At 37.4% G+C, this 17901-nt stretch overlaps 1 protein-coding gene across 1 annotated transcript in view; it reads left to right on the top strand.

The window, feature by feature from the left end:
• BRCC3 (BRCA1/BRCA2-containing complex subunit 3) overlaps positions 1-17901 on the top strand; it is an 80948-nt gene that overhangs the window by 1103 nt on the left and 61944 nt on the right. The window contains exons 3-5 of the mRNA XM_069463188.1: positions 471-525; positions 4475-4588; positions 7471-7564. Coding sequence (XP_069319289.1) covers positions 471-525; positions 4475-4588; positions 7471-7564 — 263 coding nt within the window. The remainder of the gene's footprint in view (positions 1-470; positions 526-4474; positions 4589-7470; positions 7565-17901) is intronic.

Genomic DNA, 17901 nt, shown 5'->3' with positions numbered 1-17901 from the left:
AATTTTCTCTGTGACGGAGAAAGTACACATTCAGAGCCATTTCTGCCTGTTGATCCATGCCTCCATCTGAATTTTATGTTAGTGACTTTCTGCCGCCACCCTCTACTCCCATCATGAACCCTATCTCAGAGTTCCCCAGTAGCTTGAATGCTTGAGGTGCTGAAACTTTTGGGTAATTTAAACTTCAAAGCATACCATAGTTTACTTCTCAAGCCCACCTTCTTAATACCCAGGATTCCAGAAATTTAACTTTTTGCTTGTGATAACTTTATACATTCAGCCACTTGTGCACATGTCCCAGCTTGCTTCTAACAGATCTATGAATGTAGCTCTATCCTCGGTTCACTTTTCCCCCTCTTTTGTCTCTGCTATGGTTTCCTTGCAAAAACTGTTAATCCTCTTATTTTGCTTTAATTCCTTTTTATATTCCAAACCCCAGTTCCCTTTTTTTTCTAATTTATACCTAATAGGAGTGACTCCAAATTTGCATATGCTGGAACTGAAATGCGCACAGTTGCTGAAAAGGTATGTATGCTAGAATTTTGCATGATGGAAACTTGCCATTGGGGAAATATTTCTGTACTTGGATGATCTCAGCTGGAGTATTATTCCAGTTTGTGTAAAATACAATAAAAATGAATGACTTCCTCCCCTCCCACCAAGCTATCAGGCAACAACTTCATATACAATTGCTATATGCAAACTTCTCCATGGTAACCACTTTGCCTCCTTTCTTTCCATATCAAGGAAAGAAGTCCTCTTCCTATTCTACTGTCTCTTCTGGGTCTTTTTCCTGTCACCTTGTTCTTTTATTTTAGGATACAAATATGCTTAAATTACTCTCATTTTCAGAAAGGAAAGAAAAACTAGTTCTCAAACCTATATCTTCCTGCAGTCACTAGTCTTACATTCTTCCTTGAATAGCCAGACTTCTTAAAAGAATGGGCTACAATTGTTACTTCTTTACCTTCCCCAGTCAAATCCACTAAGGTCCAGTTTTCAATTCTACCTTTCCAGCCATCTCATTGCTACATCTAGTGGGTAATTTCTTGGTGTTTATCTTAAACTTTCTCCTTGAATCTCTGGACTCTTATGGGTTTTGTTTGCTTTGCTGTGTTTCCTTTCTTCCTTCCCCCTTGCCCCACTTTATGGGCATTTCCCCTCTGTCTATGCATTAAATATTGCTCATTCTTCATTCACCCTGGGCATCAACTACTAAAATACATTCCAAATCTTAATGATATAATTTTATTTTTCAAGGATTCATGATATCATCTTGAATTTTATGTCAATTTGTACTGTCAAAATTGATATTAACTTTGTGAGCTTAGTGATCTTATCTTTTTAGTGTTGCCATGGTATATCTTTTTTTATTCTTTTATTTTTTAGACTTACTGTGTACTATTTAAAATATGTCTCTTATTAGCATATAGTTTTTTAAAAATACAGTCTGATAATCTTTTTAATTGTAGTATTTAGTCCAATACCATTTAATGTAATGATTGATATTTATGGGTTATAGCTGCCATCTTTTTGCTTTCTATTTGACCCACTTATTCATTTTATGTCACTTTTTCTCTCCTTTATTGCCTTTTTAAGGTTAATCAAATATGTTTTATTATTCCACTTTGACCCTCCACTAATTAGTTATAACATTATTTTACTTTCCTTTTAGTGGTTATCCTACATATTATAATATGCATTCTTGATTTGTTACAGTCTAATACAAATGACTTTTTTTTTTACCATTTCTCCAATAATACTAGAACTTTAGAACACTAATTTCATTTACACCTTCCAACCTTTTGGATTATTGTTGTCATGCATTTTAAGTCTATGGATATTTTAAGCCCCATATGACATTGTCATTACTGTCTTGTACAGTTAATATTCATTTGTATTTGCCCACATATTTACCCTTTATGGTGCTTGTCATTCCTTCCCTCATTTCTGGGATTTTCCTTCTTCCTAAAGTCGTTCCAGTATTTTTGTGCTGGTAATGAATTCTCTCCATTTCTGTACATCAGAAAATGTCTTTATTTTGCTTTCATTTTTGAAGGTTATAGTCTTTGAATATAGGATTCTCAGTTGGCAGATATCTTCTTTTAGCACTCTAAGATGTTGTCCTGTTTTCTTTGGACTTTCATTGTTTCTGTTGAAAAGTCAGCTATTTCTCTTGTTGCTCCTTGGAAAATCATGCATCTTTCTATCTCTGCTTTTATTTAATTCTATTTATTTCATACTCTGTGCCTGTCAGATACTCTACTGTTTGCTAGGGATAAAAACACAAAAAAACATGGTCCCTGCACTTAAGGAGCTTACATTGTAGTTGGGGAGAAAATTATGTAAATCAATAGAACACAAGATGATATATGTTCTAGCAGAAATAAGTATGTGTGCATTATAAAATAAGTCGTATGGGGGGAAGAATGCTTAATTCTTTATAGTATGATCAGAGAATTTAAAGAATATGAAAGTTCACTAGGTAAAAAAAAAAAAAGGCTGGGAATCAAGGCACAGAGGCATGAAAAAAGACCACATGGTGTATAGGGAACTACAAGTAGTTGAATAATGCCAGAGCATAAAGTCTTTTGAGATGTTATGCAGAGCTCTTCATACTTGCTTTTCAGCAGTTTATCATTTGGGCAGCTTGTATTTTGAAAGTAAATGCAAATATAAGAATAATCAGCATTTGGTGTGCAAAGTCTGCCTTTTTTTGAAAACCAGTTCTACCATTTGGTTTAATTCTCCACAAGAGAAACTGAAGAGCTAAATTGGTTAGCTTTCTTGTGTCCAAAAATTAAAATTGCAAGCAGAATATAAAGAATAAATAAAATCTTTGCTTGTCTATCCATTAGAAATATAGTATGAGCCACAAATGTCAGCCACATATATAATTTTACCTTTTCTAGTAACCTAAGGAAAAAGATAAAAAGAAATAGGTGAAATTAACTTTAAGGGTATATTTTATTTAACCCAAACATCTGAAGGATTTTTTCTTTCAAGATGTAGTCAATATTAAGACATTTTGAGATATTTTACATTCTTTTCTTTTTTATTAAGTCTTTGAATTCCAATGTGTATTTCATACTTTCTGTACATCTGAAGTCAGACTTACCACATTTCCAGGGCTCAGTAACCACATGTGCCTAATGGTTCCTGTGTTGCACAGTGTAGGTCTATAACTTATTTCAAAAGCCTCCTCTCAGATTTTACCCATGTCCGTTCAACTTCTGACAATGCTAAGCCTATCCTTTCACCTGAAAGTCTTGTACCATTTCATTGTTCTAGTTTTGCCTCCTCTATCTTCCTCCCTGGCTACTCTTGTTCTACCTCATCCTAATGTGGGCATCCCCCTTGATTCAGGGCCAGACATCTGCTCCCTCTGTCCACACCTTTTTTGTCTACTCATAAACCTTTATTGCTTCCTCCATTGATTCTATTTGAGCATAAGGTGTAATCCCACCTACCTGCTAGAAATTGCCATATTGTACATCCTCTCATCCCAGATAAGCTCATCTGAAAATAAGCTCATCTTGATTTCTTCCTGGCCCTTTCTAAACTTAGATCTGCCTCCCACATTCCACCTACTTTCAACCTCGAAACTTCAGAGTCATCTTTGCCAACTTCCTGTCCTCCATCACCCATGGTCCATAAGCTACCAAATCGTGTAGATTCTTCCTTCTTAGTGGGTCTCAAATCTATTTCTTCCATCTGTGCCATCTACTTAGTCTATTAATAGTACTTTGTCACCACTTCATGTACAGTTTATCTGAAATAATTTCTTTCCAGTTCATCCTGCAAATCATGGCTTGGCATTCGAAGCCTTGTACATTCTCACCCCAACTTTCTTAGCTTTATCATCTGCCATTTCACCTTAAGCTCTGTGTCTAAATCAGTTGTCCAGCTTATCTCCCAAACATTTCACTCACACTTTACTGCTTCCATAGCTTGTACGTCCATTTGGCACCTGTAGAAAGTCTGTTCCCCTTTGCCCCCATGCACAGACAGTAACCAAAGAAAAGGCACTTGTATGCCTTTTCTATGAAGATTTTTTTTAATCTAAGTGAATCCTTTCTTCTGAGCTCCTACAGCATTGATTTACTACATTATTTTAGTGTAGTTTACTCATGTATGGTACTTGCTGCTCAACCATATCATTAGCACTTTGAACACTTTGATTTATATTCCTTTGTGTGACACGGTGTCTTGCACATAGTTGTAAATCAAATAATTAGTCAATCATTCAAAAAGTCCTTCCTTGATCTAAATATTAGCTTTTATATTTTTGTTTCTGAAATGTATATATTGAGGTTCGATGTTTTTTATTTGAAACATTTCATTGTTTATGAGAAAAGAGTCATTTTTCTAAAATTGAATCTTTGATATTATAATAAAATGCAATTCTATAATTGAAGGGAGATGTGTTTTTGGAAAGAGACATAAGTAACCATTTCTGTGGATTTTCCTTTAGGTTGACACCGTCAGAATTGTTCACATTCATTCTGTCATCATTTTGCGACGTTCTGATAAGAGGAAGGACCGAGTTGAAATTTCTCCAGAGCAGCTGTCTGCAGCCTCAACAGAGGCAGAAATATCCTTTATCAGTCAATAAGAAGCTTTTAGTGCTCTGGGGATCCTGAGCCACACTGGTCTGCTTGCTGCAGTCATCTTGCTTTAGATGGTTTCACAAATTTTCTTCCTGGTGACTGTTCCCAGTTTTCATATTTACCCCTTAGATCCAATTGTTTGGTTAATCAGAATTTCTCTTTATTTTTTCTTTTAAGTGGCTTTTATTGGAAGAATTAGAAATTTCAGACATTCCTGTTCCTAAATGCCAAAAGATCCCAGGGTCAAATACCCAATTCTTCCAATAAAAGCCCTACCTATTCCCCACTCTTCTCTTCTTCCTCTTTGCCCCTCCTTCCAGTTTGCCTTGTATCATTTAATTTCTAGGCCTTTTACTATCCTGGTCTTTATTCTTTGGAGAGATTCTCTTTTGAGACTTACTCTCAAAAATGCAGTGTTGAGAACTAAATACAATATTCCATATTTAAATACAACCAAAGAATGTTCAAACGGGGCATTTGCTTCCTATGATCTGGACTCCATACCTCAGCTATGCAAGTTAAATTTGCATCACTGGTTTTAGTAATTTGTCATTCTTTTGGATTAATCTTTTAGTCAACTGAAAAGTAATTTGCTATACTATGCATGCATAGTATAAGCTTTAAAGATTATAAAAAGATATATAAAATGAGTATTTCTCTTAAACCCTGTGCCTCTAGGGTCCTTTCCAGATATAACCAGGGATATCAGTTTTCCATGTATCCTTACAGATAAATTCTGTGCATACAGAAATACATATGAATATTTTTTTTCAAAATTATTTAGTACATATGATAGCTTATGACATACAGTATTCTTTTTTTCATCTAACAGTGTATCTTGAAAATTTCACCTGTCCTCATGCAGATGTTAAAGTTGTTTGTAATCTTTTAGTCTTAGTGCTGCAGTGAATAACCCTGTACATACTGCATCTCATACTGTGTGTATATATCTGTAGGATCAATTCCTAGAGGTGAAATTGCTGGGGCAAAAGTTGTATGTACTTGTGGTTATAGATGTTTTACCAGTTCACCCTCTAGCAATGTACAAAAGTTCCTGTTTCCCGACACCCTCAAAAACATGTGCTATCACAGTTTTTGACTGTTGCCAATCTGGTCAGCTAAAAATTATATCTTATTTCTTGCAATTTTAATTTTTCTTATTATCAGTAAACTTGATCAGCTTTTCATTTTTATGACTCATTTGTGTTTTCCTCTGAATTATCTGGTTACTTCCTTTGCCCCTTTTTTTTCTATTGATTTGATAATCTTTTCCTTAATAACTTATAGGCACTCTATATATTAATAAAATTAGCCTTTAGTGGTAAGGATGATGAGTTTTCCCAGTTTATTCCTGGTGTGTGTGTGTGTTTCCCAATTGAGTTGTTGCTTTTACATTTTTATGAGTCTCTTACAGTGTATACCTTTTCCATCTTGTTTTTTAACTCTTCATTTTGAAATAATTATAGATTCATGGGAAGCTACAAAAATAGTATAGAAAGGTCTCTGTACCTTTCACCCAATTTCCTTTAAAGGTTACATCTTACATAATTAGAGTGTAATATGAAAACCAGGAAATTGACACTGATGCAATATGTGTAGTTCTGTGCTATTTTGTCACACAGGTAGATACATGTAACACTACAGCAGTTAAGATACAGAACCGTTCCATCATTATAAAGATCTGTGTTTTGCTACCTTTTTATAGTCACACCTCCCCTAAACCCAGGCAACCACTAATCTGTTCTCCATCTCTATAATTTTGCCATTTCAAGAATGCTACATTAATACAAGTGGAATCATACAGTATGTGACCTTTTGAGACTATCTTTCTCCCCAACCCAAATCCCTTGCAACCACTAATCTTTTCTCCATCTTCTCATTAAGGGTTGTGTTTTCCTTCTTCGCTCTGGTAGGTAGTCTTTGATTGGATGTCAGATTTTGCACCTTTTCCCTTGACTGCTGGGTATTTCTGTTTTCCTAGACATGTCCATGAGCTGTGTTCTGGGATGCTGTGAAGTTACTGGGAAACGGTTTGATCCTTCCGAGTCTTGCTTTGAAGATGTGCTGTGTGAGACCAGGGCAGCTCTTAGTGTAGGATTGATTTTCCCATGCTGCTGAGGCAGGACCCTTCTGAGTACCCTGGCTGAGGCCTCCCGAACAAATGATGAGATTCTCTGTCCTGGCAGGTGGGGACAGCTGCCTAGTCCCTATTATGCTTGAGTGCTGGGCAGAGTTACCTTTCATTTTCTCAGGGGATTGAGGGGTCTTTCCCTGGCCTCGGGTAGTTCCCTCACAGGTTGTACTCATCAGTGGCCTGCGAAACAGCTGGCATGGATTACCTCATTTACTCTCCACCGCTCTGCAAAGCATTATTCCCCAGTCTGAAGCTGAAGAAATGGGCTAAGAGAAGTTAAGTAACTTCTCTTAGCATTTGAAAATTTAAAAGTACATTTTAAAAGTATTGCTTTTTTTCAGACTTAGTTGTATAAAAAAGATTATTATGATTTAATGTAAATAATTTGCAGGAAAACTAAGTAGCATTTTACAGGATAGCAGCAGCAGTCTCGGAAGTGACAGCTTCTGAAGATTTAGATAAACTTCTTTTCAGATAGCACGTTGGTGAGGATTTGAGTGATAAGCATTAGCTAAATTCTATTAAGAGAATGTAACTTTACAGTAATGGAAACCGTATGGATTCTATTAAAAAAAAAAACCTTGGCTTTAAATGGGGAGTATGGGAAATTCTGAGCATCCACTTTATTTCATTGTCATTAAATTGTAATAAGTTGATTTTAAACTTCAGGATGCTTTATGACCCCTTATTAGCACCAGAGATTTTGTGTTAAAAATACCTTGACAGGCACACAGATTGGCTGAACTAACAGGTCGCCCCATGAGAGTCGTGGGCTGGTATCATTCCCATCCTCATATAACTGTTTGGCCTTCGCATGTTGGTAAGTATTATGGGGTTAAGTATTTATTCTCAGAAATGAATATCATTTTACCATCTCCATTACATAGACCATGGTTATTTGAAACAAAAATTTGAGTACTCTTAAACAAATTTCATTATTTTGATTTATTTTGCCATGTTTTAAAAGTAATGATTTATGTCATAGTGATTATTTTTAATAATGGGATAAAATTTCAGCACCCCATTTTGATCTGTATTGAGGAAATCAGGATTGACTAAAGCCTGACAATCAGCTGACATAAAAAAAAAAAAAACTAACTGAAAATTGCTGATTACTGAATACCACTACTGTCCAGTATACTCCATTCTGAAGACTGAAAATTGTTAAGGGTGAAATTTACAAAATTGGTTTTTACAACCTCTGTTTACACATAGTCCATCCTTAGCCATTGGGAATCTACCTCCTCACCTCGCTAATCAGTATGATGTAACTAAGTTGCTTTCTTTCTGTCATTACCCATTTTGAGAATCATGATCATTTTTGGTCTCCCCCTGCCTCTCTAGAAAGAAGTAGAATATCTTTATTTGGGGAGATCGAATTAATATTGATGAGCAATTAACTATGTGCTAATGGTTTACGAATATTTTCTCCTCTAATCCTCATGGTAACCTGTGAATTAGAGATTTCCTGCCCCACCATTATACAGAGGAGTAAACAGGCTCCGGTGGGTTAAGGAAGTGGCAGAGCTGAGGTCAGAACCCAGGTGTGACTCCCAAGTTTGTGCTCTTTCCACTGTGATGTGCTATTTCTAGTCATATGGCCTTGAGTTGATAACAAATTCTCTATTCATCTACATTGATATGAATGACAAAAAGTCATCGGCAGTCTCAGACTTTAATCAAAGACGAGTGGTAGAGTAGTAGTTCTCAGTTGTGGAGGTTGGGGTGCTTCTCAGAATCATCTGGGAAAGCTTTTATGAAATGTACCTGCCCCAAATTAATCTTTCCCAGATCCCAACCCAGACCTACTCGAACAACCTCTGAGACTGGGTCCTAGGGCAGGATATTGTTGAACAGCCCCAGTTAAATACTGATTTAGAATACGGGAGGTGATAGACTTCCTTTCTCCCAGATTCTCCAAATGTTAACATTTTGCAACATTTCCTATATCATTCTCTTTCTACATATATGTGCATATATGTCTGTGTCTGATTATAATTTTTTTCCTGAAGTATTAGAGAATAAGTTGCAGACATGGTACACTTTACCCCTAAACACAAAGGGGTAAAGCAAGAATTTCCTAAACACAAAGTAATTCTCTTATATAACCACAGTACATTTATCAAAACTGGGAAATTAACATTAATATAATACTATTATTTAAGTTACAGACTTTATTCAAGTTCTTTATTTGGCTCACTAATGTCCCAGTAAAGGTTGTTTTAATAGCTATAAATGTATTCCTGTAAAATCTTAATATCACTGAATAAAATCAGCATTTGATTTGTTTTCCTGTCATCATCAACACTAAAATCGGATTGGCTTCAAATTTCTCCTATGGCAGTACCATCAGCCAGAAAGAACTAAGTACTAACTGCAAATGAAGGAAAGTTTGAGCTACACATTCCTGAACAGTTGTCATTAACACATTAACTGCCATGTGAGTTGTATTTAACTCACGCTAGTTTTGACCCTGGGGCCTCGTGAAGCAAAACCTGGGCAAAACTCTGCACTTGGTTTGTGAAAATCTTATTTGTTGATGTTCTTATTGTTACAATTAATATTGACAGATTAATTCTAAAATCATGGATTAAGTGAAGAGATGTCAATAAATTTCATTTTTCATTAAATTAAAAGGATCGTTTTGTTTTTGAAGTTTTTATTCTATTTTTGTAATAAAACACTGTGGCCCCAAGGAAAAATATTTTTTTTCTAGTGTGGCAGTCAGTGTGTTGGTAATACATTAGAATAGGAAAGATAAAATTTTGTGGTAAAAAGAAACTCCCTAAGAACTTAGGGAAAAACTGTATCAGTCTTTGATGTACAGCACCCAAAAAGTTTCAGAATTCAGAAAATAATTGAATTCTCTCAGGGAAGAAGGCCTGAGCCATTAAACAAGAACCTGGGTAGGAATTTATAATGCAGCGGTAATAGCAGTGAGGCAATTTAAAGCTTTATATAAGACAGGAACGAAGGAGATTGCAGAGTATAACAGAACAAAATTAACTTTAAATTATGAAATGATTAAGGAGCCAAATATAAACAATGAAACACAAAGTAGATTTGGAGTCTAGAGCATGGAGATCCTACCTGGAACAAATATCAGAATATGCAATAAAGGCTACGCTCAAAGAAAGTTTAGAGAGAGATCATCATAGCATGAAGGTTGGGAACACTAGCTTTGGATTCCATTAGAGACCAGGTCTGTGTTAAAATCTTGTTTCAGTCACTTACTAGTTGAGAAAATCTTTTAACCTGCCTCTCTAGTTCCCTCTTTATCAGAAAAGGAGACCATATTATCTGTCTCAGAGTTGTTAGGAGCAGCATATGAAATCATGACATGTGGCACCTTGTCCTGTGCTGACCACAGTGGCTATTGTTCACCTATAAAACAAACAACAAAGGAAAGAACCAAAACATTTACTTATAAAACTCCCAAGGACACAGAGAGAGTATATTAAATATCTAAGACCATGTCTTAAACATATTTTTAAAGGATCATTATGTAAAATGATCCTTCAGGAAATTTATTGGATACCTGTATGGAATAATACAGTCCTGGCTCCTGTTGTCCTGGACCATAACGATTTTGTGAGGGGGAAAAAACAGTTAAAAATACTGAAGGGAAAACAAAGAATAACAATGATAAAGAAGAAACAGGATTTAGTCCACACAGAACTTTTGTACCACCGAATATAAACAAGGTAGATACCTATAAAAATAAAAGCCTCAGGATTAGGAAAAAACACAATAATAAGATGTCATTAAAGACAAGCTACAAACCTAAAGACTTGAAGAAAAACTAACAGGTGAGGTTAAGCTATATGGGGGAAATAAAGGTAACAGTTACATCATCAGCAAAAGGATAAATGAGAGAAGATAGGTCATTCTATAGTAAAAGGCACAGTAAATAAGGAAACTCTAATGAGGTTAAATTACATTCCTCACCATAGCAATAAAAAATATATAAAGGATAAAGTTTCACATGTAAGGAATGGAATGGAAGCTAGTTGGAATAGAATAGCTTGATAACTCACTTTCAGAATTTATTCATTCCTTCAAAAGAGCATGAAGAGAGCTAGCCTTGGGCTGGGGTTTGCAGTGGGGATGGGGTGGGGAGGGGAGTGAACAAAAGCAAGAGTGAGGTAGACCAAGACTAAGACTTTGAAATTTTATCTTAAAAGAATTTCTGACTTACCGAAAAATTGCAAGAATAGTCTAAAGAACAAGATTTAACAATTGTTGACCTTTTGCCACATCTGCTTTATCATAGTCTTGCTGTACAAAACGTGTGCATATACCTGTGCATGCACATAACACTATTTGAGAGTGAGTTGTAGACATGATGCTCCTTTACCATTAAATCCTTCCTTGTGTATTTTTCAAGATCAAGGATATTCACTTACATGACCAGAGCGCAATTATCAAAATTAGGAAATTAAATATTGATACAATACTATTATGTAAACTATAGAACTTATTCAAATTTTGCCAATTATCCCAATACTGTTCTTTAGAGTATTTTTTTTCTTTCTAATGCAGGATCCAGTATCATATCATGCATGGTATTTAGTCTTCCTGTCGGTTTAATCTCCTTTACTCTGGACTACTTCCTCAGACCTTTTTTGTCTTCCATGACATGAACATTTTGGAAGATTTGGATTTGTCTGTTGTTTGTTCATGACCAGATTCAGGTTTTGCACCTTTGGCAGGAGCACCACTGGGCCCTTCTCAGCGTGTCCCATCAGGAGGCACGTGGTGACTGTCTCATCACTATGATGTTAACTTTAGTCATAAGTCTTTCTGCTGCACACTAAAACTTTCATGCATCTGATAAAGTAGAATTAACAAATGTGGGTTAAATGGGAATTGCTGATAAGGAGCCTCTTCTCAAATGTCCTTTCGTTGAACAGATACTGAGGACCTGCCTCATGCCAGTTTGTCATAATACCTGTGAATCCAATTCCAAAATTAAGAAGTTGTGCACATTCCATGATATCTCTGATCAGTGTGCTCCTACTGTCTGCAAGGGCAAACCTTTTCATTCTCAAACTTCTGATCTCCCCACTGCCTCTTTCACTTTCAGCAGATAACACTGCTTCCCACCCTCATATAAAAAACAGCCATTAGAAAGGAGTTTCATCCATTTCTCTTTACTCACCTACTTGTCACTGTGCCCATCTTCTCCTTTTCCCTCTCCTCCTTTATCCTTGCTTCCCATGTTCTCAAGAACCTTACACTGTTTGTTATATTTCTCTTTCCTATACATCTACATCCTTTTGTGCTGTGCTGGATTCTTCCCATCATTTATTCTTTCTTTCGACAAATAAATTTGAGTGTCTGCTACATGTCAAGGTGCTGAAGATAAAACAGTGAATAAGAGACAGAAGGTCCCTGCATCCATGGAGCTTTCAAATATGCTCAGATCTCACATTGAGGAAAACATAAGAAAAATACTTTTCTCAATCCCACTTCTCCTTCAGGTCCATCTTGTCTTCCATTTCACGTTCAAAATCAAAGAGATATATAACTTGCATTTTCTCTGCATTCACCTATTCCTCACTCCACTCTGGTCTGGTTTCTAGCCCACCACTTCACTGAAGCGGATCTTGCTAGTCATCAGTGACATCCATGTTAAAAATCTAGTGAACATTTTTAAACCCAACTTATGAAGCATTGACACTGTCAAGCACTCTCTACTTATTGAAATACCCCCCAAGTAATCATGAGGAATGTGTGTCTCTTAAGGGAAGAAACTAAGCTAAGGCTCGGAGTGAAATACCTGGTCCAAAACCAAATGGCTAGTAAGTGGCAGAGTCAGTATTGGAACAGGTTTATATGAATCAGGAGCCTAGGAATGTCTACAGCATCTCACTTCGATTGAACAAATGGGAACCCTATTCATGGAAATAAGAAATGGAGGAGGAAGCATAAGTTCGGTGGTGGAGAAAGAGATATACTTGAGTTATATCATACATACGCTTAGCCTACTTGAGTTTTACCTATAAAGTACATGCTTGGAAAAGAAAGAGAGACATGATTTAAATAGTGCAGCCTATTTCATAAATCTCATGAGACTTGGCACTGTTTGTAGAAGCTACTCTTATATTCACTTCATTTTACTTGTAAATGCTTTTTACAAGGAGACATGTACCTATAGTTATGTTCCTCATTTTAAGATCTCAATTTTATAGAGTGAGGTAATTAGCACTGAGCAGTGATATCATAGGAACTTAATTTATCACCAGCATCAATAGATAAAGTCAACCTCCTGTGACAAATATAGGTTGCAACTTTAATTGAGCAAACAGTTTTCTACAACCAATCATGTTAACAACTTACATTTTCCCAAACAAGCATTCAATTGTAGAGGTTACAAGTTCATACTCCTTGGAACCATTATAAAGAAACTTTTAAATATTTCAATACATCTCTATGCCCTTGACAAAACAGATTTAGATGAAAACTATTAGGACAAGGTATAGAATAAGTGAAGGTTGAACCAAAATTTTATTTTAATAGATATATAAGTAAGTGCTACTCTTTTCAGCTATCTGACAAAATGTAATGACTATCTCAAAGTTTGTATTCTCAAAGCACTGGTATATATAGTTTTTTAAATCAACAATTGGGGGATGTGGCTTTAGTTTCAGAAAAATTTTTAGTTGGGAGTAAATTAAAGAATCTTGTGCTTAAAGTGTTCTACTTTCACACTAGGAATAGGAGGTGTAATTCTGTTGTCTTTTCAGACTATTTCCCGAAATGTGAACATCTCCTCTCAGAATGTGTCTTGAGTTTTTACAAATATATATATTTTTTATACAATATGGCCCCTAAATGCAAGCAAACTACTTCATGTGGTAGTCAACTGTGTCCTTTGGATTTGGTATTTAGGAGGTGATTGTTACTTAGCAAATATAATTTCAGGGAAGTGATGGGGGTACAGACTTCATTGATGAAGGCAGAAGACTTCTTGCTTGAAAATACAGTACACAGATGCAGCTTAATCTGTAAGAAAAGAGGCCACTGGTATAAATAGAAGTCAGGGGCTAGGCTTTAACAATACCTGGTGTCAGGCATGGCCTGAAAGCTCCCTGTCTTAATCATGGTATTAAACATAGGGCTGCAGTTTCCACGAGAACTATCCTTGTTTAGACATGATGTTTTGTGCTAATATTCAGATTTTTCTCTATATTTATTTATTTATTTATTTATTTTGAGCTCTGGAAGTCTTGTTTATTATTGAGATTTAAAGATACTAAAATTACCACAAAGAAATGAGATTCTATCTTCAGATTACTGGAGAAGGAATCGAATTGATCTGTGACTTGGAGGTATCTCCTCCAGTTAATCACTGCTGACTCCGTGCTGCCTGCCATCCCTATAAACCACTATTAAACTAGGAAGAAAAGGGACATGTGCTGCATGGAGGTAGGTAGAAATAGACTGCATATTTCTACACATGGTTGCTGAAACAGGAGCCCTGAGTTCTGAAGATGCAGCACCTGCCTGCATAAGGCAGGGAATGACAGCTGTGTCTGAATCATTTGGTTAGGAAAGCTGGCCTCACTTGCCTTATGGCCATCGGATGGTCCCTGGCCTTTCCTACCTGCTTCACAAGTTCATTATCAGTAGTGCAAACATGCTTAGCTTAGGACCATGTTCCTGTCTTGATTGAAGTTTTGGTAAATCACAAGAAGCTTTGAATCAGCTGAAAGTGACTACAGTCTGTTCTGCATCAGCGTTCCCCGGGAAGGTGGTCCCAATGTGACAAGACTAACATACGAATTTTCTTTCTTGACAAGGTAGAGAACAGGGAGGGCAGCTCTGGTTTTCAACCGAGAACGGTCCCCTGACACAGTGTATCTATTCTCCCAGTCATAGCCCTGGAAAACTAAAAAAGACAATTGTGCTCATTTATTGGAACTCTTATAATACTTTTCAGAGATGTTCTCTTTCCTGGTGGCTCTGCCAAAAAGCACAAAGCCCTTATTTTGCGCAAGGCATTATTCAGTATTCTTACAGTATAACCTTTATTCTTACAGGCCCCAATAATTAAAGAGTATATACATTTGTGACTTGCAATCCCTGCTGCTTGCTTTTCGCTTTATAAGTAGACAACCAAGGGTCATCTCTCTGAACCTGGCCTTGTCTCCATTCAATGGTTCCCTGTACTCACTATACTTCTCCAGTGGGTTGATCTCATTCCTTATGGCTGTGGCTTTGACTCTGTTACTGCTGTATAATATACATCATTTGGAGAGGTGAGAGATTTAAGACAAATTGCCAGTAATAAAGTATCAGTGATATAATTATAAAGATGGTGCCAACGGAAATGGAAAAGAATCTACAGACATGGTGACTTCATAGTGTTCAGCCATGTGGGGAACTGGAGTTCCGTGAAGGTAAACTAAGGAAGACCCTAATTGTATACACTGGGTAAGAACATAAAATAATTAAAGGGAAGGTAGGTAGAGGAAACACTGGTGAAGGAGATTGGGGTCTGGTGGGGAAGGTCATGAATTCTGTTCTAAAATGCTTCTAGAATAAATGAGCTGGCAATGGAGATAGGAAATTTTGGGGGTCATGTCTGGCATGAAGTTGGAAATCTCAGAAGGAACTGAGTGATTCAGAAGTAAGGTCAGCACTAGTAAGGTAGGTTTAAGAGTCTTTGGCGTTGGTGTGATAATTAGACGCAAGGGGGGCATGATTGCAGAGAGAGGTGTGCATGGAAAATAGAGGAGAAGTCTTTACATTTAAGATATGGGAGGAGAAAGATGCATGGGCAATGGAGACCGAGAAGAAACAGTAAAAAAAAAAAGTAGGAGGACAGGGCACAGAAGAAAAACACAGTTTGGGGAAAGGATAGCTACACTAAATGTTGCAGAGGGGTCAAATATGCAGAGGAGACTGAGATGAGGATTTAGCACTTAGAAAGATATCAGAGACATTTGAACAAGCGTTTTCAGTGGAGAGGTGATGAGTCATGTAGAACCATGGTGGCGAATATGATCTGTGTGGACAGAATTGCTTGATGTGGGGACAAGGTTGAGGACACATAAAAAGCCATTTTACCCTAAGTCATAAAGAGAGGTGTTGAACACAAAAGAGAGATGGGGGATGATTAATGTAACAAAATCTAGGAGGAAGCCTAGCTCATCACTGTTAGCCCTGAAAAGGGGTTAGAGTCCTTTCTCTTTGCAGACCGGAGGGAGTCCAGAGAGCTAGATGAAGCGATGAAGTTACTTTCAGGTGAAGGAAAGGAGAAGTGAGGGAACATTAAGTTTTTCAGTGAAGTAGGAGGCTCAGAAACAAGGGGCTGGGTGTTTGGAGATTAGGGAAGAATAGAATAGGTTGAATTTGCTGCCTTATGGAGCAGGATAGTCAGTTAATCCTCTTATTTTTTAATTTTGTGTTTTGAAACCTTTAACAGCCTTCTCTGTTTTAAGATGCAGCAGGGGGAGAGTGGTAGGAAATGAGGGCAGGGAGGTAGAGGGGCACTGGAAGATATGTAGGTTCTTGTAGGCTACTGTGGATTCTAATTTTTACTCCGAGATCAGGAGCCATTGGAAAGTTTTCAGAAGAGGTATGACACAATCTGGCTTACATTTTCAAAGGATCACTGGATACTGGGTTGGGAACAGACTGCAGGGTGGCAAAGGTGGAAAGCTTGGAGACCAGATAGGAGGCTGTTGCACTGAAGAGAAGTAATGGCGGCTTTGTTGGATCATGGTAGTAGTTGAAGAGGAGGTGGTAGAAAATAATCAAATCCTGGTTTTGTTTTGAAGATGGAACTAACAGGGTTTGCTGATGAATTGGGGATAGGGTATGATAGAAGGAAGAGTCAAGAGCATCAACTGTGGGAGGCCAAGGTGGGAGGATTGCTTGAGGCCAGGAGTTCAAGACCAGCCTGGGCAACATAGTGAGACCCCATCATCTCTAAAAAAATAAAAATGAAAAATATTAGCCAGGCGTGGTGTTACGTGCATGTAGTCCCAGCTACTCAGGAGGCTGAGGCAGGAGGATCGCTGACTTCGAGGCTGCCGTGAGCTATGATTGTGCCACTGCACCCAAGCCTGGGCAATAGAGTGAGACCCTATCTCTTAGGGGGAAAAAAAAGAGTGTCCTTAAGGTTTTTACCTTAAACAGTAAACATCTGGAAGGATAGAATTGCTGCTGACTGAAATAGGGAAATCTTGCAAGGTAGTTTTTTTTTGTGTGTGTGTGTGGGGGGGGTTGGAAATTAAGTATTTGATTTTGGACACGTTGAGTTTGAAACGTCTGTTAGGCCAGTGATACGTAGACTGACTCCGGTGTGCAAACTGTCTGTGACCAATGAGATAAGGAGCTTACACCAAACTTAAGTCATCTAGTCACTAAGCACATTGTTTAGTTCAGTTTACATTTTTTTCTTTAAGAAGGCTTTCTCAGGCCGGGCGCGGTGGCTCACGCCTGTAATCCTAGCACTCTGGGAGGCCGAGGTGGGCGGATCGTTTGAGCTCAGGAGTTCGAGACCAGCCTGAGCAAGAGCGAGACCCCATCTCTACTAAAAATAGAAAGAAATTATATGGACAGCTAAAAATATATATCGAAAAAATTAGCCGGGCATGGTGGTGCATGCCTGTAGTCCCAGCTACTTGGGAGGCTGAGACAGGAGGATCGCTTGAGCCCAGGAGTTTGAGGTTTCTGTGAGCTAGGCTGATGCCACGGCACTCACTCTAGCCCGGGCAACAGAGTGAGACTCTGTCTCAAAAAAAAAAAAAAAAAAAAAAAAGAAGGCTTTCTCAATGAAGGAAGTACTGCCTTAATTTGCATTCTAGCTCAAGCTCCTTAGCTCCTTGTGAACAGCTAACAAATATGGGGTTTAGAGTGGCCAGAGTAGAGACAAGAGGTAAAGCCATGGAACTGGATGTAATGTAATGTCCCAGGAAGTGAGGGTAGATAGGTAAAAGGACTGAAGACTGAGCCCTGGTCATGCCAATATTTTGAGAGAAGGCCAAGTGAAGACAATGTTTCAAGGAGGGAGTAATTAGCTGAGAGGTCAGGTAAAAGGAAGACCAAAAATAAATAGATCATCGGTGACCTTGCCAAAAGCAGTTTGGGTGACATGGTAGGACAGTAATCATTTTCAGTGGTTGAAATGAAATGGATGAAATG

Source organism: Eulemur rufifrons, chromosome 30 (genome assembly GCF_041146395.1).
Source record: "Eulemur rufifrons isolate Redbay chromosome 30, OSU_ERuf_1, whole genome shotgun sequence".
Classification (NCBI taxonomy): Eukaryota; Metazoa; Chordata; class Mammalia; order Primates; family Lemuridae; genus Eulemur; species Eulemur rufifrons.
The sequence above is the reverse complement of the archived record's forward strand: the minus strand, read 5'-3'. Positions and strand labels throughout refer to the sequence as shown.